We start from the raw sequence: 22,015 nt of genomic DNA, 5'->3' as shown, positions 1-22,015 counted from the left end.
CCACCATCACTATTTTTTAAAAGCCAGAGAAGAAAATTCTGTCATGGAACAAGCGAGAAATACGTGAGCTTAAAGTAAATTCAGAGTGGGTCAGGAGAGAGGTCAAATGACCCAAGTATCATATCGCATCACAGTTCGTTCCACAATAATCAGGTTTACAACAATCTCTGATAATAAAGCTGTTCTGGGTTCCTCACCTGTGGCTAAAGGGTATCTGCCAGAGGCTAATCTATATTATTCTTTAAGCAATTCTTTGTAAACAAACTTTTTTTTCCCCTGCTACTCAACTACTTCACTAGTACCTTCTTCTCTTCCTCTGGCTCTCTTCCACCAGTAACTATTTGTTCTCTAGTTCCATCCAAACCCAACACTTACCTGATCATATTCGGAAGCACCAGGATAAAGAGGCCAACCTAGGAACAGCTCAGCTATCACACAGCCCAGTGACCACATATCAATAGCTTCACAAAATGGTAATCCGAGAATAATTTCAGGAGCTCTAGCAAAAATGAAAAAACATGGTATGATAAATAAACATTTGAGAAATTAACTGTCGACCAAGTCCTACTTTATTGACAGTTAAAGATGCGGTTATTTTATGAAACCAAAAGCAACCTCTAGAACAGTCTGTCATCCAAAACTCGTGCTAAGAGATGTGTTTGGAATTCAAAATATTTTTCATTTCAGAAAGGTAATAGTGTATAGGCTGCATATGATACAATAATCCCAATGGAACTTGGGGCATCACCCCCAAATGCATGACTAGTTTTGCAATGAAACATATATGCCATCACAATATGTTGGTTAAATCAGGACCTTATTAAATAGCCTTATAATGGTTGAATCTGCCAGTCAGTGGATTTATACCAACCCTAGGAAAAGAATTTAGGTTTTAAGAACTTTCTAAACTTTCAACATTACAGGTAGGGGGGGATCACAGACTATGGTTAAAATCCCCAACACCTCCTTAATTAGAAAATAAAAATTAAAGGCCATGTTAATAAGTATTCCTTTGTGACAGAAATTACTTCTGAAGGGATTTGGTAGTTGAGGCAGACTCTAGCACCGGCCTATTCGGATCTGAATCCCAATGGTATCATTACACCATCACTATGGGCAGTTAATCTCTATGCTTCATATGGCACACCTACAAACAGAGATGATAAAAGAACATTTCTCCTAGGGTTGTTGGAAAGTTTAAAAAACATATTTTAAAGCTCTTAAAACAGTGTCTGGCACACAGTGAAAGCCCAACCCTACTGCCATCAAGTTGACTCATCCTCATGACCCCCTTTCCTAGAACACAGTAGAGTGGCTCCTTAGGGTTTCTAAGACTAACTCTTTACAGGAATAGACAATCTCATTTTTCTCCTTTGGTGTGGCTGTTGGGTTTGACCCAATGACCTATGGGTTACCAGCAGCCCAAGGCTCAGACACAGTGCAACCAGGGCTCCTTCTTGATACCCAGCAAGCCCTATATTAAGTATTAAATATGGTAACTAGTATTATACACATCATTGTTCTAAAGCTTTGAACTCCTGGTATGATTTTGCAAATACTTACCATTAATGTGCTAGGTGAGAAACATAACCCTACAGAAACTTCAAGATCATAACTATGAATTTTATATATGAAGCATATTTCAGATATAATTATCACCTCCATTTATAGAGGAGGATGCTGAGGCAATGAGAAAGTAAATCACTTCCCCCAAAGCACAAAGAAGTCACGCAACAAGGCTAGGATTTGAATTACATTGTCTTAAGAATTAAAAGCAAAAAAAAAAAAAAGAATTAAAAGCGGAGAGAGAGAAAAAAAGAATTAAAAGCTAAGTATATACTCAAATGTATAAATCTATTTGTCTGGCATGGTGGTAATATACTAAACGCATTGCCATCAATTCCACTTCAATTCATAGTGGCCATACACACAGGAGAGACCTGCCCTGTCTCCAAGGGTTAAGACCTTGTTCTGGTTTAAACCCAGTCCTGGAGTTTCCAAGACTTTATATCTTTATGAAAGCAGACTGTCCCAAATGAGAAGCTGGTGGGTTTGAAATATGAACCTTTACGTTAGCAGCTAAGAACTTAACCACTATGCTACCAAGATATGGTCAATTTTCAAAGTATGACTAAAATCAATAAATCAATGGGTTCAAAAGGGGATGATAAAAAAGGGGGGGGATAATAGAAGCAATAGGCAAAATTCTATCAATTCTATCATGATGATTCTGAGTGTTTAATATGTGTCATACACTGATCTAAATTCTTTGTAAGTGCCAAGTCACTTAATCCGTACAACAAGCCTATTTACAAAGCACTACTAACTCTATCTCCATCTATTCTAAGATGCACATTTTTTCATTTTAATACCTCTTAAATTAAGATGACTCATCGATAATGGTATACTTTCTTAAGTGGTATATAAATCATGTTCTCACTTAGATTCTACGTAATAAAACATTCTCACTGCCATCCAGTAGTTTGACTATTAACAGCCCTATGGGACAGAGTGAACTGCATCTGTGAGTCTCCTAGACGGTGATTCTTTACAGGAAAAGAAAGTCTTGTAGCCAGGGCTCTTCGTTCAAAGAAAAAGAAGCTGGACACTGAGAGAGGTTAAGTAACTTGCCCAAGGCCACACAATAAGTTTTTTTTTTAAATGGCACCCAAGCAGTTGGCCTCTAGAATTAAAGTTTTTAAACACGTCACCATGTTCTCTTTTTGAAGATTAGCTAGTTCGCATACCTCATTTAACAGCAACAAAATGGAAAAGTCAGTCTCTCTACAAAGGGCAGTCTGGCTTGGGAGTGTCTCTGGGTGAAATGTATACTAAGTTTCTCAAACTTTACTACCAGTAAGTGATTACTGTTGCCTTTTGTGAGGGCTGGGCAGCAAGGATTAGGGGAAGAAGATACAAAGTATCTCCCTAAGTAAAAATATCCTGAACAAGTCATTAAAATGTGTCAAGTCACGCTTAGTAAACAGGGCAAATTGAAGGGCTCTTCAGGGTCTGGAGGCTTTCCTGATTCTTGCTAGCAGCACCAGCAGAAGATGCAGGCAGGCCGATTCCAATTTACAGCGCTTGACAACTACAGGTGGAATCATCATTATCATCCGTGTTTGTGCTGTTTTAGGGGAACTGTGGCTTTGTTAGCCAAAGAAACACAAACTAAGATATTCCTCTGGTACGTGGCCAGAGCCACACATTTCTGATGGAATCTCAGAGTTCAATTAAACCCCACTAGTGTGGCATGTTTTAAAAATATCATTTCAGTGTGGTAGGCACATTAATAAACTAGAGGGCAAGAGTACTCAGAAGCAATATAAAAGCTTTCCTGAAATTGAAAAGGAGCAACATTTTCAACTCTCAGTGAGCAGAATCATTCATTTCCAAGTCCACGACAGTGCCAGAAATAGCTGGCAGGGAGGATGCGCATGGCTTTGGACCAAAATAAAACTGGGCTTAGAACATTCCTCAGCCTCAATCGGAGAGTGGTAGGTTGATGCTGCCACTCCCACCATTCTAAGAAGACATTTTGAAGTCCAAAAGGTAGGTCACAGGGAGTGACCTGGCCACAATATCATTCCTCTAAACGGTAGCAATAACATCAATAATTGCTAGGTTTCTGAAGCTTAAAGCTTCAGGGAAAACATGAAAAACACTAATTCCAGCTCCCAATCCCCATTTAAAACGTTAAAACTGAAGATTAGCTGGAGAGGAATCTGTTTTTACATTAGGTCTCACCCTGCTATGGGGACAACAATAACAACAAGGGATCTTAGCAAAAGCTCACTCAAAACAGAAATCCCATCACATCAGCCACACAAAATCAGGCAAGAACCAACCAATTAAGTAACTAAAGGCAGTACAATGATGATGATGATGATGAAGCTGCTCAGCCCGCTGACGATTTTCCACTGTCACTGGAAACCTGGCAATATGAGCCTTGCCAAACTACACCCCGCAACCCCAGAAAACAAGAAGCTGTTATTTTCACTTATACCGAAACAGCAAGGAATCATTAGTGTGTTTGTGGCTAAAGACAGAATCTTTTCAGCTCTAAATTCAGATTACAATTCTTGGAAAGATTTTCAGGCTTCTAGCTTCTTTCCCCCCTTGGCCTCCATTGTTTTGCTCAGTCCCTTAATACAAACTCTCCGCAGTGGAGCTCGGGGATTTGCATCTGGATATAAGAAAACTGAGTCAGAGACTCAGTGTAAGTCTCTTCCCTTCCCTGACTTCCTAATAAGGGGGCAGTAGAAAAGATCACCTATGAAGGCCCAAGGAAAAGTAGAGAACAAAACGGCAGCACTTCCTTCTGGAGAAAAATGGAATTGCAGTTTGGATGTGTTAGGGCTCGTCTCCTCATTAAAGACACAGCTTATCCTGCAAGGATAAATACTAATTACTGTGGCCAAACAAAAACAAAACAACTCACGGTATTGTGTCCATTCCGATTCAGAGCGACCCTGTGGATTTCCAAAGTCCATCTCTTTACAGGAGTAGAAGCCTCATCTTTCTCTTGAGGAGTAGCTGGTGGTTGTGAACAGTTCAGCTTGCAGTTCGCAGCCTAATGTGTAACCACTACGCCACCAGGGTTCCTTACTGTAAGGTCCCATCCCTTTTTGTAATTTCCCAACAACAAAGCTCTTTACATCGGAAACATCCTCTATGGCTCTGTAGAGTTCCATCTCCCTGGGGCTCAGAGCTGGCTAAGGTTAGCATCATGCTGCAGCACAAACCATTCTCCGGCCATTTTCACGCGTATGCTTTTTCCCCATTTTAGAGAAAGAGAGCTACTCACCAGATCAGAGATATTACAGAAAGTTTAGCTTCCGGCATCTGTGGCTTAGGTCAAACTGAAGTTTCACCACCAGAGGAAATGGAATTGTTTGTATTGTATCAGCTAAACTGAAAAATATTTTCCTTCTCTACATCTTGTCCTCACATACACAACAAAGTGATGGTAGACTGAACTAAAGACCAGCTAGTTGGTTTAGGAAATGTCAAAAGTTTTCAAGGTATAGGGCCTGCCATCCATCATCCTCTCTTCAGGGAAAAAAAAAATTAATCAGTGATTCCCCCACCCCCAAAGAACAACTTTGCAAAGAGAGCTCTGTTGCAGCCTCCCTGGATTGTTCCAGTGCCCCCCAGGGGGCAGCATCACCCATTTTTGAGAAACACTGAGTTGGGGGTCTAGTGGCAAAGTGTTTAAAGTACTCACTGGTTAACTAAAAAGTTGGTGGTTCATATCCACCCGCCCCTCTGTGGGAGAACACTGTGGCAGTCTGCTGCTGTAAAGATGATCTCCTGGGAAACCCTGGGGGCGGGGTGCAGTTGCACCCTGTCCTATAAGGTTTGCTCTAAGTTGGAACCGACTCCACAGCAATGGGTTTGGCTTGAATGTAGTTTGTTCAAAATAGAAAGCCACTGATCACGTAAGCATGGTGAACCTTTGCCCCTACAAGATAAGGCTTTGCTAGCATCAGTCCACATTTGCCGGGGACCAGCACAAAGAACAGATATTGCTTCCACTGCTTGGGTTGTTTAGCCAACTGGGAATAGTTTGGCATGTTGTTGACAAGATGAAGTAACGTAAAATAAAAAGGAGGGAAGGAAGGAGATTGGGTTTGGAGTCAGAAGATTTCACCAGCCAAAAGATTTTACTGAGGTTTTCTGAAAGACAGGCGAGGGCAAATAAAGCAACACACAAGCCGCTTATCCACTGTAGCTAACATGAGCGACAGGTGCAGGTCACAGCGGCTCTTCCATCTGCCTTCCTCTCTTTGTCAAGTTACTGTGACAGGACAGATCACTCAAGTTAAGTTGTGAGTGCTGTCCAACCTTAGATACAGGACATATTGTGGGCGACACAGAATGAACGCCTGCTTCTAACGGGTAAACTTGGCTCTACTGAAATGACACCGGCAGTTCATAACTAATCTGCTCTGGATTCCCAGGACATTTTGTTGAAGAGTTATTACCAGTGGGGTAGGCAAACCTAACCAACATTCAAAATAAAAACCAAATCAAAACAAAATGACTCCAATGGCAAACTACAATTAAAGTCTACGGATAAGGAAGAGGTACAAAGGCCAGCAGCCTGCCACTGAGCAATGGTCCACTGAACTGACATTAAAGAAGGTTGATGAGCTGCCAGAGGTTGATATTTATACCCCTCACAGCTGAGTTACCCTTGAAGAGAAAAACCCATCAGAAATGGTTTCATGCAATAATTCTTCTCTTACTAAATAAAAAAACAGCCGATGCCATCAAGCCCTCTCTTTTTCTATCTGAAAACTACTGTTAACACAAGGGGATGCACGTTCTCTGGACAAATGGTTAAGTGAAGGAACGTCTGTGGCACTGACTAGAGGAGATGAAGAAAGGGAAGGCTGACCACCCTCCCTCGTGCCGCAGCTGTTGCTTGGGTCTCTCCCCAGCCCCACTCAGAACACTCTTCCACGTTCCTGTCCAGTGTGGCTGGATGGATGGAGAGAGGGATGGATGGTGGGGAGAGGGGGGGGGGGCAGGGTAGCAGAGTTGCTCAAGGAAAGGAAACCAGCAGATGAAAATACTTGAATAAATTCATAAATGTGAGAGTCTCAAAGCTGGCCAAAGCTACCGATGACAGCATGAAACCAGAGATCAAAGCCTGTTGAGGATTTCTTCAGCCCACCTGATTCATGTCAAAAATGTCACAGAATAAGACTAAATTTAGAACAAATGAGGAAGGTGCTGAGAAATAAAGAGTGCTCATTTTAAAAGCTTCCCCACAAAATAAATGCTTTCTCCCTTTTTCAGCAATGTTCTCTGGCTACAGAGCAGATGGGATTGTACATACCAACACTGAAATGCTGCCCATAAGCGTTTCCGATTATGAAGAAAACTACGCTAGAAGTACCAATCTGCACACATGACCTACTAAAGCATAAGGCATGTGGGTCACAGTCAGTCAGGGATAGTCCTGTAAATTCCAAGTATTCCAACTTCCAGTCATCTAAACCAAATCTTACTTTTTATATGAAAAGGAAGGTATAAAAATAAAATGGTGGTAAAGTTAAGCCTGAATTTAGCACCAAGGCCATTTCACCTGCCAAGAAATGAGCCGGGAGGAGATGAAGGGGGAAGAGCACGGGGGTGGGGCGTGGGGGGGTATGGACAGCATATCCCCAGATTCATTGCAAATAAGCACAAAACTTTACATAATGAGAACTAGTAGGCTGATACTAAAGAACTGCATGCTAATATAATTCAACTAGCAACAAACCACCCTGAGTTCGTTGTTCCACTATATAAAACTTCAGAATTCAGCTACCACTATACAACTCATCACACACACGAGCTAAGCTAAACCACACTGTCCTATTTCTACCTCAGAATCTGCAGATAAACCAGTTCACTGTTACATGGAACCCTAGTATGTTAACTATCAATATAGACCTCCAGTCTCAGTATTTGTCACTTGCCTGTAGTATCGTGACTGTAAGTACGTTGAGCACACGGCTTTGGAAACATGACTAGCAGAGCCGAAGTCAATGACCTTCACTCGGTAGGGTTGACGCACCGGATCCACCAGCATTATGTTTTCAGGCTTAAGGTCAGCGTGGATCAGACCAAGGCTCTTGAGCTTCATCAGGGCTGTGGCCACCTGCTGTAAGATTGGTCTGATGTACTTGAGTGGCAGTGGGCTAAACTTGTTCTGCTTTAGAAAATCGTATAAGTTCTGCTCCAGCATCTCAAACACAAGGCAGGTGTGATTCTTATGCTGAAAACACTCATAAGAACGGACAAAATTATACTCATCAGCATTTTCGCTGCTGAGGCGGGACAGGATGCTCACTTCAATCTGGCCCTGTCTGGCATAGGAGGGGTGATTCTTCAAGATTTTAATCGCCACGATTTCCTTGGTGCTCCGCTTCCAGCACTTGGCCACCTGTCCAAATGTCCCCCGGCCCAGGAACTCCAGGACTTCATAGCTGTTGGTCATGGAGCACAGGATCTCATGCTGGACTAGCTGGTAGTCTCCTTCTCCGCTGGAACTGCTACTCTTTGTGGTCACAGTGGTGGTCGTGGCAGCAGCACCCACCACAGTCCTGTTTTGCAGCATGAGAGGGGGATGTTCTTCGATGATCTGCACGCTACCGTTGCTGTCCACTTCCTCACTTTTTCTTTTCAGCCCACATTTTTGATATGGCTCCAGCAGGGAAACGTTGCTCCTGTGGCTCAGGCTCTGGCTGCTTTGGAAGGTGGACGGAGCAGCGCGGCCTGAGCTGTCGGCGGCTGTTACAACAATGTGCTCCACTGCGGGAGCCGGGAGGAGGAGGCCCTGGTCGTAAGCAGGGAGGCTGAAATTTGCTACCTGGTGAGAGGAGTTGCCTTGTCCTTGTGTGGCTGGGAGGGTTTTGCTGTGGGTGTAATATTTGTCGTTGCTGCCCTGTCCTGAAACATCCCAGCCAGAGGGCTCTATTTTCAGTTTCTTCGCGCTGCAAAAGGCACTCGACGACACTGCCGGGGGAGAGAACACCTGCAGCTGTGATGCCATACCTAGAGGAAGAGAGAGGACATTAGACCTTATAAGACACCCCACCTGGGAGATTAGAAAACCTCACGTTTAGAAAAGCCGCAAATGAACTAACCTGAACCTGGTCTACTCTGTACTTTATACCTTTTCCAAAACTTGCTTCTGTTTCAGAAGGTTACCATTTGGGGTCTAACTACACATCCCTAACCACTTCCTGGCACGCAACCAATGCATGGATAGATTTGGTAAAGAGCATGAACATCTATGATAGTCTATAAAATCTCACAGTTTAGATGACTGGTCCTATTATGACCCGCAGCACTCGTGTTGGTCTGACCACAGCTCTTGAAAAGCGATTCCCATAATCCCCATTTTAAAGACAAAGAAAATAAGGCACAGAGACAATAGCTCGCACCGCTATTAAAGCGGCAGCACTGGAATTCAAACACCGGCCTTCTGGCTCCTGAGCACATTTCCGAGCTCTGTCTTCATTCCTGGCTGCAATGACGTTTTAATCAATTCTCTACATGTGGACATTGATGACATGTTTTTAAAAGTCACAGATGAACGTGAGTTGGGCAGGACACTTAAGTTTGCTAAGTAACAGTCCCCTGCCCCACCCCACCCACCCTCCAAACTAGAAGGCAAATCAAGCAATGACACAACGCAAATGCTCCTATACTGAGGCCCAAAATATGAAATGCACAAAGCACAAAGGCAAGAGATACAAGGCTTAGCCGCAGCATACATAAGATACACTTGCAGATGATAACAAGAGAAACATGATGTAAATAATGTCTACCTCCCCTCCCTGACTAACTGCATCTCATCCACAGAGCGCCACAGACCACGTGCAGGCTGCCCACTGGATTACATACACATGGTGTTTAGCTCTGGCTGCTACAAGGACCGAAGGAAGTATTCAGAAGAAAGCAGTCCAGATGATGAGACGACTGTAGAGTCTGCCAAGGCACTGAAGAAGTATCTTAGCAAAACACAGAGGGACAGAGTGGAGGTGCCATAGACACTTCAGGCCCAATAAACCTTAAGACTAATAAACCCAGAATGATTACTTTGAGACTAAAGTCCAAACATTTGACCTAGCACACAAGCCATTTCATATATGCCTTCTCCCTTTCTCAACCATCCAACTCTCTCAGATAGCTGGTTAACCCCTTTTCTCTCTCTGCACGTTTCGTCTTTTCAATAAGCACTCCCCAGATAGTCACCTACAAAAGATTACCAAATCTATTTCTCTAATTCAGACTTCTTGAAGTTCAGAGTCTTATAACGAGGTATTCATTTACTATGGGCATGCAGCTATCTCAGCTTCAAAAGGGTCCATGCTGAACTTAGCCCCTTTCCTCCACTTCATCCCCAGTCTTCTCCCTCAGTAGCTCAGTCAGGAAATCTAACTCATACCAAGTACCTCAAGCCAAAGTACAGGGAAACAAAGAGCCTCAATTTGCTCATTTAGGATGTTTAGGCGCTCTGGTGGGGCAGAGGGCTCCATAGTGAACTGCAAGGTCAGCAATTCGAAACGACCAGCCACTCTGAGGGAGAAAGATGAGGCAATCTACTTCCACAAAGATTTAGTGCCTCAGAAGCCCACAGAGGCAATTCTACCCTGTCCTTCAGGTCACTCACTATGAGTCAGAATTGATTGGATGGCAGTAAGTGTAAGCTTTAGCAGTTTGAAACCACCAGCTGCTCTGCAGGAGAAAGACAGCTTTCTACTCCAATCAAGAGTTACAGTCTTGGAAACCCACAGGGCAGTTCTACCCTGTCCCATAGGCTTGATATGAGTCAGTATCAACTCAAGGGCCTAGAATTTGGGGCCGAGAATTTGGTTATTTTTTATTGTTAAGGAGCCCTGGTGTCGTGGATTAAACTAGCCACCAGACCAGCAGTTCACACTCAGATAAGATGCAGCTATTTGCTACCATAAAGATTTGCAGTTGTAGAAACCCAAAGGCACAGTTCTACACTGACCCACTAAGTCACTATGAGTCGGAATCAGCTGGGTGGCAGTGAGTGGCAGGTTTGAGGTATTAATTGCAGTCAAGTCAGTTCTGACTTGTATCTACCCCATGTGTCTGAACACAACTGCCCCACAGGGTTTACAAGACCAGGGTTTTTTACCACCAGCTTGCCCGGCTTAGCTCCTGACGTACCTCTGGGTGGGCTCAAAAGACCAACCCATTGCTTACGTGTTTAACTGTTGGTGCCACCCAGGGACTCTTCTTCATCTCTAACATGAGGGCAGTAACATCTGCCCCTCCTGGGATCTGTCCAAGGACTCAGTGATTTAATGCACACAGTGCTGAGTGCCTGGCACACGGCCATTATTATCCTGACCTATTCCTCTCCTGTATTCTCTCTAACACATGAGCCTGCTCAGGTCCGGGTCTTACAAAGGCAGCAGTTTCAAGTCAGCCATTTCTCCAGCCCCAGACAGGCACCATCCTTTCACACTGTCCCCAATCTCCAAACCCGTCTCCCCAAACCGACTCAAAAAGACTGAACAATGCAGGGAGATGCCAGGTTAGCTCATTGACCCCTCCCTCCTCCTCTCCCTCGGGGCCTTTCACCACTTTCTGGAGGAAGTCCAGAATCCTCAACCTGCCTTTAGAAACTCTCACATTTGGCCACTCACCTTCCCACCTAAATTCCCCATTCCAGCCATCTGTTCTGCTTCCAGTTCTTGGAGGGCTACTCCATAATCCCTCACCTTCAGGCCCTGATTTCAGGGGTACCTGCTGGGAAAATTTCCCTGACAACCTCTCCTCCCCACATGCCACAATCACCTCCCTGGTCTTGTAAACCTCCCATCTACACTCCCACAACTCCTTGTAATGATTCATTTACTGCTATATTCCCAGCTACAAGGTAAATTCCACCAATACCATTTCAATCTGGTATTTTGTTTGTATCTCTTAGCCTAAATGGAACCCCAGCAATACCTGTGGTTGCTAGGTGTCCTCACAGAGAGCCAGCAGAGAGCCACATAGGGCTTCTTTCCTAGGCTGTCCCTCTTTACAAATGCAGACGCCCCTATCTTTCTCTGGTGGTGTGGTTGGTGGATTTCAACCACCATTTTCGGTTAACAGCCAAGTGCTTCCTCCAGGGCTCGTTGGCAATAGCGAGGCACACAGTATTTGCTGCCTAAATTATATGAGCCCAGCCTATCTATTTCATGTCTAACACATATCCTTACCACTGATGTTAAGCTAGACCTATCCACTGCCATCAAGTCGATTCTGACTCAAAGCAACCCTGCACAGGGTTTCCAAGCTGAAAATCTCTACAGGAACAGACAGCCTTATCATCATTCAAGACGAAGCTGGAGGGTTTGAACTGATAGCCCTGTGCTTAGCAGTTCAATGTTTACTCAACAGTGCCACCATGGCTCACACTATATAAAGCGACAGTATGAAAGTACTAAAGAAACATTAAACTATAATATTTCAAATGTTGTTTGAATGTCCCTCGTCTTTATCTGTGTGGGTTGCCAAACAGGATGGAAGTTTCTACTCCTATCCAGAGTATAATTTTACTAGTCATAAGAGAATAAACACATACAAGTAGAAACAGAATACCATGGAGCAATTGTGTTCATTTTGTTGTGCCTGAGTGAGTGCAACTAATAACCATCTGTACTGAGCTGGAGAGCTGGAACATTTTTCAATTTCTTATATGCAGGTTGGGTATATTTTAAGAAAGAATTTTCCTAATTCATATGAACTTTGAGGAGAAAAAGATAAAAATTGCAATCTAAATTTAGATAACACTAATGTTATCACTTTATGAATTTGTTCTATTAATGATATATTACTAAATAAAAACATACTAGAGCTCCTTTTAATATACACCTGTTAAAACATACCCAAAACAATGAAACAAAACAAAATGTTTTCTTTTGTATCTGTTAAATGACTTGACTTAGCAATCCAGCTAGTAAAAATAAACACAAACTTTAAATACTAAAAGGATTGGGATACAAAGTCTGCTATTTGTAGCTCTCAGCAAATAGGAAGGTCTATAGTAAAAGTGCTCAAAAAATTCCTGAAATGTATTATCAAATTTTAAGTATGCTTGTAATTAGATAGGCTTTAAAAAGAATGCCTTTCCACCCAAAAGACCCAAAACAAACAACAACAAAAAACACATTATTGAGAATGAGGGGGATCAGAGCAGAGACCCAAAACCCATCTGTAGACAATGGGACGTCCTCTCACAGAAGGGTCACAAGGAATGGATGAGTCAACCAGGGCAATGAGTCAACCAGAGTGCAATAAAGCATGGATGAAACACACTATTTCTCTGGTTCCTTAAGGCTTCCTCAACCCCCACTATCATGACCTCACCAGTACTGCCTTTCACCTTGAGCTAGGCCAGAGCATGTGCACAGGTACACATAAGAGATAGAAGCTCAGGACACATGGAATCCAGAAATAGGAATTGGAGTAGCCATACCAGAAGAGGAAGGGAAAGGTGGGAAGAGGGGAGGGAAGGGGGAACCCACTGCAATCATGGACACATAACCACATACACACACACAAACACGCACACCCTCCAGAAGGAGTAACTACAGAGACCATGAGGGAAGGGAGACAGTGGTCGGTGTAAGATATGAAAATAATTATAATTTATAATTATAATTTATCAAGGGGGAGAAGAGATAGGGGGAAAAAGAGGAGCTGATACCAAGGGCTCAATAGAAAATAAATGTCTAGAAAATAATGATGGCAACATGTGTACAAATATGCTTGATACAATTGATCAAGCATGGATTGTCATAAGAGCTGTCAGAGCCCCCAATAAAATGATCTAATTTTTTTAAAAAATTATTTTTTAAAGAATACCTTTCTCAGAATGTTATCAACAACTTTCATCCAATGAACCAAGTGACTGGCACTGATGGTTTCAAACCTTCATATTGCAATAACTTCCCTAAGCATAGGTTTGAGGAAATTAGTCAGGATGTTTTAACAAGTAAATATAATTCTTATATACCTGGGAGGGGAGGGGGAGAAAAACAAAAGAACCACCCGGCATTTCACTGGTCTTCCTCCCCACAGCAAGCATGTACATGCTGCACTTAATCCTTATCAAGCCCACCCAGACGCTAACAAAGTGGCCCAGATTCATTCTAACCAGAACTAGCACAAAGTATGAAGAAAACTACACACTCAATTTGCCTAACAACAATGCCAACCAATCAACAGGCTCCAACTTACACAATGTTCTGAAAATCTGCTAACAACAATTTCTGCAAGCAATGGGAAAAGGGGGCATGTTCCACAAAATGATAACCAGACTTCAGCACATGGGGAGACGTGTCTCTTAGGAGATAACTAAGACCACCGTCCCAGCAAACACATGGCACCAAATTAACTTCATGGAAAACACACTATGTGTCACACTGTTAAGAAAATTATGAGCTCTTTTCAATTCACATGGAAACAGCTCCCAATAAATTAAAGCGTTTTTTTCTCCTGACTTCCTGGAAATGTTACACCTCTTGGCTCCAGCTGGGAATAATGCCTTTGTTTCAAACCCGGACTTTCCGTGGACTTGCCCATCTAAAGATGATGACAGATTTGCTCACTGTGTTAATCATAAACTAGAACTGATAGGCAATGGCTAGGGGGGGTGGTGTACTCATTGCTAAAAAGATTAAACTGCATCTTGCTGGAATCCAAGACTTGGAAAGCCATTCCAGTGAAAAGCCTCTCTACTCCCTGGCATAAACAATAAAGGTTCCATCTATTAAGCACTTACTTGGTGTCCCACGCAACAGGCACTACGGAGCAATCATCTTATGATAAAGAATTCGATTAAAACCCAGAGTGGGACTGTTGGGCGTGACAACCACAGTTGTCTTTTTACAATGGCTTGCCCTTAGTCCTTAGTAACTTCCATCTCTTCTCAGACACCAACAATAAACACCTGCCGCTTCCCTTTCATCTTTGCCTCTTCAAAACAACTTTACCATTGGTGACCTAAATAGCCTAAAATAAGGACCACAGGTTGATTTCTTCCTCTGGCCCAGCTGTTCTCAATCTGTGAGTCATAACCCTTTTGGGGGGTGTCAAATGACCCTTTTGAGGGGGTCACCACAACAAGAGGAACTGGATGAAAGGGTCCCGGCATTAGAAAGGTGGAGAACCACTGCTCTAGTCTGTCCTCAACTAACATATACACAGGTGGACATACTGTCCAGCACACTCTGATAGCGTATTCATATCAGTCAAATAGGTAAATAGGGGTACGTGGTCGACAAAAATAAAGCAAGAGAAGCAACTCTCACCAGAGCACCTAGGTATCTCTTTGTTCCCATTTTTTCCCTCCTCCTACTGTACAATCTGGACAGCTGAACTTGAACCTAAGTGATCTACCCCAAAGAGTTCAAACTCCTCTTCGAAAATTCCTCTCTCCCAACCCCTTTCTTCACCTTACAAGGGAAGGTATTAAAAATGCTATTTGTCCTCTGATTAAGCCCTTAGGATAGTCTAAAATCTCTCATTCGGATTAACTGGGTTTACACTACCTGGAACCTGGTGATCGCAGTAGCTTCCCTTCGCACCCACCTTCTCCCTGGGGCTCTCCCTTCTTCCGGTAGAACTGGCCTTCTCTCAGTTCCTAGGGAAGTCCTCGCTTTCCCCTGCTTGAGTTCCTTCATACAGAATGTTCCCCCTCACAACCCCCTTTGCCCCTCTTAGCTTTCTCTTTCCCTGACTGAGTTATCCTTTAAATTCTGCTTTTCACTGTCCACATCTTCTGTGGGGCTGAGGCTGTTTCTACTTTGGCTCAAACTCTACTCTCTTCGTGTTTCTGTTCGTTGACTAGTTCGCCTCCTCCAGTGGAGGCGCTACATGAGGCCACCATTTCTGCACCTTTCCCCTTCTACCAGGAGGAATCAGCGGGGACAAGACCCAAGGGAAGGGAGAACAAAATGAAGGAAACCTGGGTCTCTAAGTGACCACACGTAACAAAATTACCTGCCAACCTGGAGCGCCCACTTCAACCAGGACCGTTTTTTTCAGAGTATTAGATATGTGAGCTTTATGCTGACAGATATTGTCTTTCCAGGACTACGGAATTGGCTTCCCTGGTAATCTCCTACAGCATCCTCCATGACTTCTTTGCACTTACCACACATACATTTGTATTGATTTCCCTTATTAATTTAACAAGTACATAGTGTGTACTATGTGTGTGCTAAGAGCTGCTGGAGACACAAAAGCTATTGTGGTATTTAAGATGGGCATCTCACGGGCTTACATTCTAGTGGGGAGAGACATACTTTACAACCAGCAGGTAATGAGCGCTATGGGGGAAACAAAACTTACAGAGGTGCAAGAGATAGTGTGTGCTGGAGAAGAAACACTCCAAAGCAGCGGTTCTCTACCTTTGGGTCACGACCCCTTTGGGGGTCCAACAACCCTTTCACAGGGGCTGCCTAATTCATAACAGTAGCAAAATTACAGTTATGAAGTAGCAATGAAAATAATTTATGGTTGGGGGGGTCACCACAACCTGAGGAACTGGATTAAAGGGTCGAGTCATTAGGAAGGTTGAGAACCACTGGTCTAATGCCAGCGGGTCAGAGGAGCTTTCCAGAGGCGACAGCAATTACGTTGAGATGAGTGACAAGGAGTCATTCCTGTCAAAGAGAACAGTTGGAGCAAAAACAAACATTCTTGGTCCATTTGAATAAGAAACCAGTGTGGCTGGATTATGTGACAAGAGGCAGCACAGGAGAAGTAGGGAGGGTCCAAAGAGGCAGGCAGGGGCCAGATCATAGACTGATTTCAAGGCCATTCTGAATTTTATTCCAAGAATGACTACTTGTAATTATTTATTTAAAACTTGATTCCTAAACTGCCAGTTCCCTGAGGGCATGAAGGGCCCTCTGCAATCCAAAACAGCATCCATCACAGTGTCTGGCTGGCACACAGCATGTCCCAGTGGCTTGCTGGGTGGCATGACTATGAAAAGACTATAGTACCTCTCAGTGTAAAAACGTGAGGGGATCTCAGAAGTACCTTGGATCAAATTAGATAACAACTCACATGATGAGATACAAGGTAGTTTCTTTGCATGAATATATATCTACATACATTAGTGTTCTAAGTATAGTGACACAGATTTTTTTTTTAAAAAAAAGCTTAAAACCCTAAGGATATCATCTGAATCAACATTCCCCGCCCCCTTTCCTGTAGCACTTCCTTTATAAGGGAACCAAGTGAAACACAGTTCCTCAACTGGTATGCAAAAAAAAAAAAAAAAAACGGTGTAGAATAGGTGTTAGCAGCTGGTGAAGTAACTCTACAAATAGTTTTCTCATATTTTGGTACACTGGCCACAAAAAGTTATTTTCCTTCCAAGCTGGAAACTTTTTCCTAAATTTCAGTAGTTCTCAGATTTATTTGGAGTGGCAAATCGATAGCAACATGACAAAAGCGCACAGGGAAATCTACAAGGTCTATAAAGTTTAAAAGAAAACTGTACCTCTAAAGAAGAAAAGAGAAAAAAATGATTAGGGCAAAGACTGTACAGATGTGCTTTATACAATTGATGTATGTATATGTATGAACTGTGAAAAGAATTGTATCAGCCCCAATAAATTGTTAAAATAAAAAAATTTTTTTAAAAAAAAAGAAAACTGTACCTCTAAAGTTTAGATAAAATCTTATCCCTTGCAGTCTTCTGAAACCAAGTAATTGTTTAGTTTACCAGGTCAAGAATGTCTGCCTTGAACGTTACGCTCAAGCTGTCTATAGGGATCGAATTGGACAACTCAAAATTCCCACAGAACCTTAGGGACAGTGCATTTACATTAATGAGAGCAGAATAACTCAGAAGGAGTCTGAGAAGCTGCAAGTTCAAACTCTGTAAAGAGTGTCACTGAACACGTAGAAACTGGTGAATTGGCGATTGCTGTGTTGTGTATATTTTCAACAAAAAATAAAATGGGGGGGGGGGTGTTTCCAGCTAAATGAAAAAAAATCTAGTTTAACAAAACACAGATCAATATAAAACAGACAGAAGATAGAACCCTGTTTAGCTTTGCAAGCAGAGGCCCAAGAACTTAGTAAGGTAACAATAGTTTGGCAGCGGAAAGGAGGACCTCTTTAAGAATAAGATAACTAAATAAAAATGTATAAATTACCAAGGGCACATGAGGGAGGGGAGAGCCAGGGGGGAGGGGGAAAAAAAGAGGACCTGATGCCAAGGGCTTAAGTGGAGAGCAAATGCTTTGAGAATGATTGGGGCAGGGAATGTGCAGATGTGCTTTATACAAATGATGTATGTGTATGTATAGATTGTGATAAGAGTTGTATGAGCCCCTAATAAAATGTAAAGAAAAAAAAAGAATAAGATAACTTTTGCCAGTATGTCAGGGGGTATGAAAAAATGAAAGCTAGTTTAGAAAGTGGAGGTTCGTTAAAATAGAGCAGAAGACACTGCCCCGCCCCAAATAAACAAAAACCCAATGGCACAGTTCTGCTTTGTCCTACAGGGAGGGTCCTAAGGGTTGTTTATGGAGTTGCAAAGAATTTAGGTTTTCTGAACCTTCTTCATTAAGCACTGTGAGAAAGCACTGAATCGGGTATCCTTAAAGAATCCAAAAGAAATACAAGGTATGTTTTTCAATCTTTGAGGAGCTCAGAATGTTGCTGAGGTGATATAACACATTTTTTAAATTAGAAAAAAAAATTAAAACAGGAGTTAAAAATTTAAGTGCCAAATCATGTGCTAGAAAAACCCATTAGGTATTTAGGGGTTAGGTTTTAACACCTAAAAGGAAGACAGAAAGTCGGAAGGAAGAGAAAGAATAAAAGACTGACTGATCAGCAAATCAGTAATTGCTGAAGTGGTACCTGAAAAAGAAAATCTTCTTGATGCTCAGCACTCAGCATGGCATGGGTGGCATGGGAAGAAACTGAGGAAGAATTAAAATTACTAAAATATCTTTAACCCTGAAAAACACATAGATTGCTTAATACTGTCACAAAGATGAAAACAAAAGGGAGATCAGGAAGTTCACAATGTTCAGCAACATGACAAGCATATTTTAATGTCACTCATCTGTACATCAAAGACTGTTGAAATGCCAAGTGTTTTGCTACCTCTACATTTACAGTGCTACAATGTTTTAAAGTTAAAAAAGACTTGCAAAACATCTTCAAATTACAAAAGGGCCCATCACAATGTATAACTAACAACAAGCTGCACAAATTCCAAGTGTAAGAAATTTGCCAGGCAGATTTGGCTCACTGGCTTCTACCAACACACCACGGACTGCTGAGCTGTGCTTATAAAAACAAAACCACAGAATGAAAGAATTATTTTTTCCAGAGAACTGTGAACTTTGAGATTACCTTCCCCCCACCCCCCCTTCTTTTAGGAGTTCTGGTTTGTTATCAATTTATCTAGGACCCATAAAGTTGCAATCTTTCCAGAGATGAGATAAACTATACAGTCATAAAGTGGTCACCAGCAAAATGCCTACTCTACAATAGGCCAACAATATTCACAAGATCTCATTCACCATTTTACTCCCTGGGATGTTTACCTAGCTACCCTTCCTCCAATTCCAAGAAGTTCTTTACCCAAATCCCCCTCAAGTCAGAAACAGTATCTTACAATCTCTGACACTGCTCACCTTACCGCCATGCCAGCGGGGTAACACAGACCTGAGATAATTACATGCAAGGAGCCAAAACCACCACCTGAACAACTACTGGTAAAATGTCTTGTCAGTAGATATTTAAAGCTTTTACTGAAAGCCTTAAAGTTTTGTAAGACTGAAGAAAAAAAGAAGGGGGGGAAAGCTGGTAGTGGTTTGCATTCTCTATCATCTTAAAAGGAAAAAGAAGAAGAAGAAAAAACCCTACAGACCAAAAGTCAAAAATAGCTTTACACAAACAAGAGTAAAATTGCAGGTTTGACAGAGAGCATCAGCCACTTACTTTACCCCCACTTGATCTGGCCCAGGAAGCCACCACGCTGTTTGCATCAGTTACTAGGAGACAAATAAGCTGAAGAAAGGAGTGAGGCAGAAAAGTCTCGAGTTGAAATTGAGTTTTTTGATGAGGTTACTGAGAATTCCCAAAATGACAAGAAAGCATCCAAGATGAGTCTATCAGTGAGTCAGTGGTTTCAGTGGAGGGAAACACATGGAAGCTAGCTGGAGGTTGGCACCCCTTGCCCTTCCCTAATCCCCGATCTCCCACCCCTACCCCACCCTACCTAAACAGTAAAGAAAGCTCGCCCAACCATAAACAGAGGCCGTTGATCTCAGGTTTGTCACCACAACAAACTGAAGCTTAGTTCGACCAGCGCTCCGGGAGGCTGAGCGACTGCGCCCCGGTCTAGGTTGCTAAGGACAAAAAGGGCCTCTACCCCACAGTGTGAGCGCTAACCAAGTTTCCGTGCACATCTTTGTTGTTGTTGTTGTTGTTCTAACGACAGCTCTGAGAGCGTAAATAAGGGAACCGGTTTCCCTTTGGGCCAGCCCACGAGATCTGCGGTGCACCGATGCACATCGGGTGGGCTGGACTCACGCAATCTCCACCACAACAAATTACACATGCAACCATTACAGCACATTAGGGGACAGGTTAAGAAGGCGTCCAGGCCACTCACCCCACCATCCTCTCCAGACACCGCCTCCTGGACTCGAACAGGCATAGCCTTAGACCCTGGAGACGAGCCGAGCGGAGAAATACACTCGCACGAGCCCCACGGTGGGAACTGGCCACGACAGCCAGGGAAAAACCGGCCGGGTGAGGAGACGTAAGGCGGCCCCCAGTCACTTAAGGACAACAACACGCCCAGAAGAGAAGTGGCAAGGGGGCGGGGGGGGGGAGTTGCCCGGAAAACAAGCCCGAGCGTCCCCACTTTCTGGGAAACGCAATCCCCTAACACGCCCGTGAGCAGACGCGGCGCCGGGTCCTGGGTGGGGGGAGGGGGTCGCGCAGAAGGAGGCGCCCCACATCCCAACCCCGCGGAGCCCCCACAGCCGGCCCGGCCCGGCCCCGCCTCGGGGCGCCGAGGGGGGATCGCTCCCGGCAGAGGCCCTCGCGCGCCCGCCCGCCCGCCGGCCCCGACTCACCGCCGGTGTGTCTGGTTCTCAGCCGCGAGCTGGGGCTGCCGTGAGGAAACGACGGAGGAGACGCGATCCGGGGCCCCGCCGCCGGGTCATCATAGCCCCCGCGAGAGCCAGCCCGGGCCCCGGCCCCCGCCCCCCGGAGCCAGCCCCGCGCCCGTGCCGCGGGGGAGCCCCCTCAGCCTCCCGCCCACTCCGCCACCCCGGCCCCTTCCCGCCGCCACCGCTCCGGCCCCGCGCGCTCCCGCTCCGGCCTCCCGCCGCCGTCCGGGGCCACCGCCGGGCCCCCAGCTTCCCCGCCGCCGTTGCCGCCAGACGCGACGAGCTGAGCGCCGAGCAGCCGCCCCCATCCGGTGGCCCCGCCTCGCCAGACTCACCCGTCCGCGCCATGACGCCTGCTGAGGCGGAAGTGCTGGGGCGCCGGCCGACTAGGACGCCAGCCTAGTGCTGGTGGCACCGGGAGTGGATGGGCCCCCGTGAGGAGCCAGCGTGGATGGCTTGGAAGAGCCGGATGCCCCGCCCCCTTCGCATGGCTGACTCTGCGCTGCTTTAAAGATGTTTGGTGGCGGTAGGAGAGCCTGCGGCTAAATGTCATAGCCGCCAGTGTGATATCAGCACGAGCTAGTGTGACACCCACCAGAGATCGGGCCGCACCTGGGGAGGCGCGCCTACTCGGGAAGCCCTCCTGCTGGTGAGGAGGCGCCTCCACGTAGGTTGCAATGTTCCGTTGCCATGTGGAGATGTTTCAGCTGTCTGACGTCCGTGGACAGAATCCGCAAGCCTCCACGTGACGCTTCAGGACCCCTCCCATTGCCGCCTTGGAAACTGATATTTGCATCGTTGTGGGTACCATCCAGTCTGTCCCTGCTCATAGTGACTCTACATACAGCAGAACCAACTAAACACTGCCGGGTTCTGCGCCAGCCTCACAACTTGTCTCATGTTTGAACCCATTGCTTGCAGCCACTGTCAATCCCTCTCGTCCAGTGCCTTCCTCTCTTTCGATGCCTCTCCGCTGGACTAAGTATGATGTCCCGTCTCCGGGGAATGGTCTCTCTTGATATCATGCCAAATTATGTAAGACTAAGTCTTGCCATCCTCAGCTCGAGGGGGCATTCTGACTGTACTTCTTCCAAGATAGATCTGTTTGTTCTTTTGGCAGTCCGTGGTAATTTCAATATTCGGCGCCAGCACTGTAGTTCAAATGCTTCCATTGTTCAGTGTCCAACTCTTACTGCGTATGAGAGGATTGAAAATATCATAGCTTGGGTCAGTGATACCTTAGTCCTCAAAGTAACATTCTTGCTCCCCAATACTTTAAAGGAGCCTTGTTAGAATAGTGGTTATGTTGGGACACTAACCACAAG

The 22,015-nt window shown here is 44.4% G+C and overlaps 1 protein-coding gene across 3 annotated transcripts in view; it reads right to left on the bottom strand.

Moving 5' to 3' along the window:
* HIPK1 (homeodomain interacting protein kinase 1) overlaps positions 1 to 21,160 on the bottom strand; it is a 53,108-nt gene extending 31,948 nt beyond the window's left edge. Inside the window, exons 1-3 of one of the 3 annotated variants that reach the window (XM_075559604.1) lie at positions 21,026 to 21,160; positions 7,473 to 8,550; positions 376 to 499 (exon numbers count right to left, since the gene is read on the bottom strand). In XM_075559604.1, the coding sequence (XP_075415719.1) occupies positions 376 to 499; positions 7,473 to 8,550; positions 21,026 to 21,038 (1,215 nt within the window). In that variant the 5' untranslated portion in view covers positions 21,039 to 21,160. Of the gene's footprint in view, positions 1 to 375; positions 500 to 7,472; positions 8,551 to 20,654; positions 20,810 to 21,025 lie in introns of those variants that run through there. The other 2 variants (XM_075559613.1, XM_075559609.1) reach the window with 2 other exon arrangements.
* Positions 21,161 to 22,015: the final 855 nt, after the last annotated feature.

Source organism: Tenrec ecaudatus, chromosome 1 (assembly GCF_050624435.1).
Source record: "Tenrec ecaudatus isolate mTenEca1 chromosome 1, mTenEca1.hap1, whole genome shotgun sequence".
NCBI classification, from domain to species: domain Eukaryota; kingdom Metazoa; phylum Chordata; class Mammalia; order Afrosoricida; family Tenrecidae; genus Tenrec; species Tenrec ecaudatus.
This window is presented reverse-complemented; position numbering and strand designations above follow the sequence as displayed.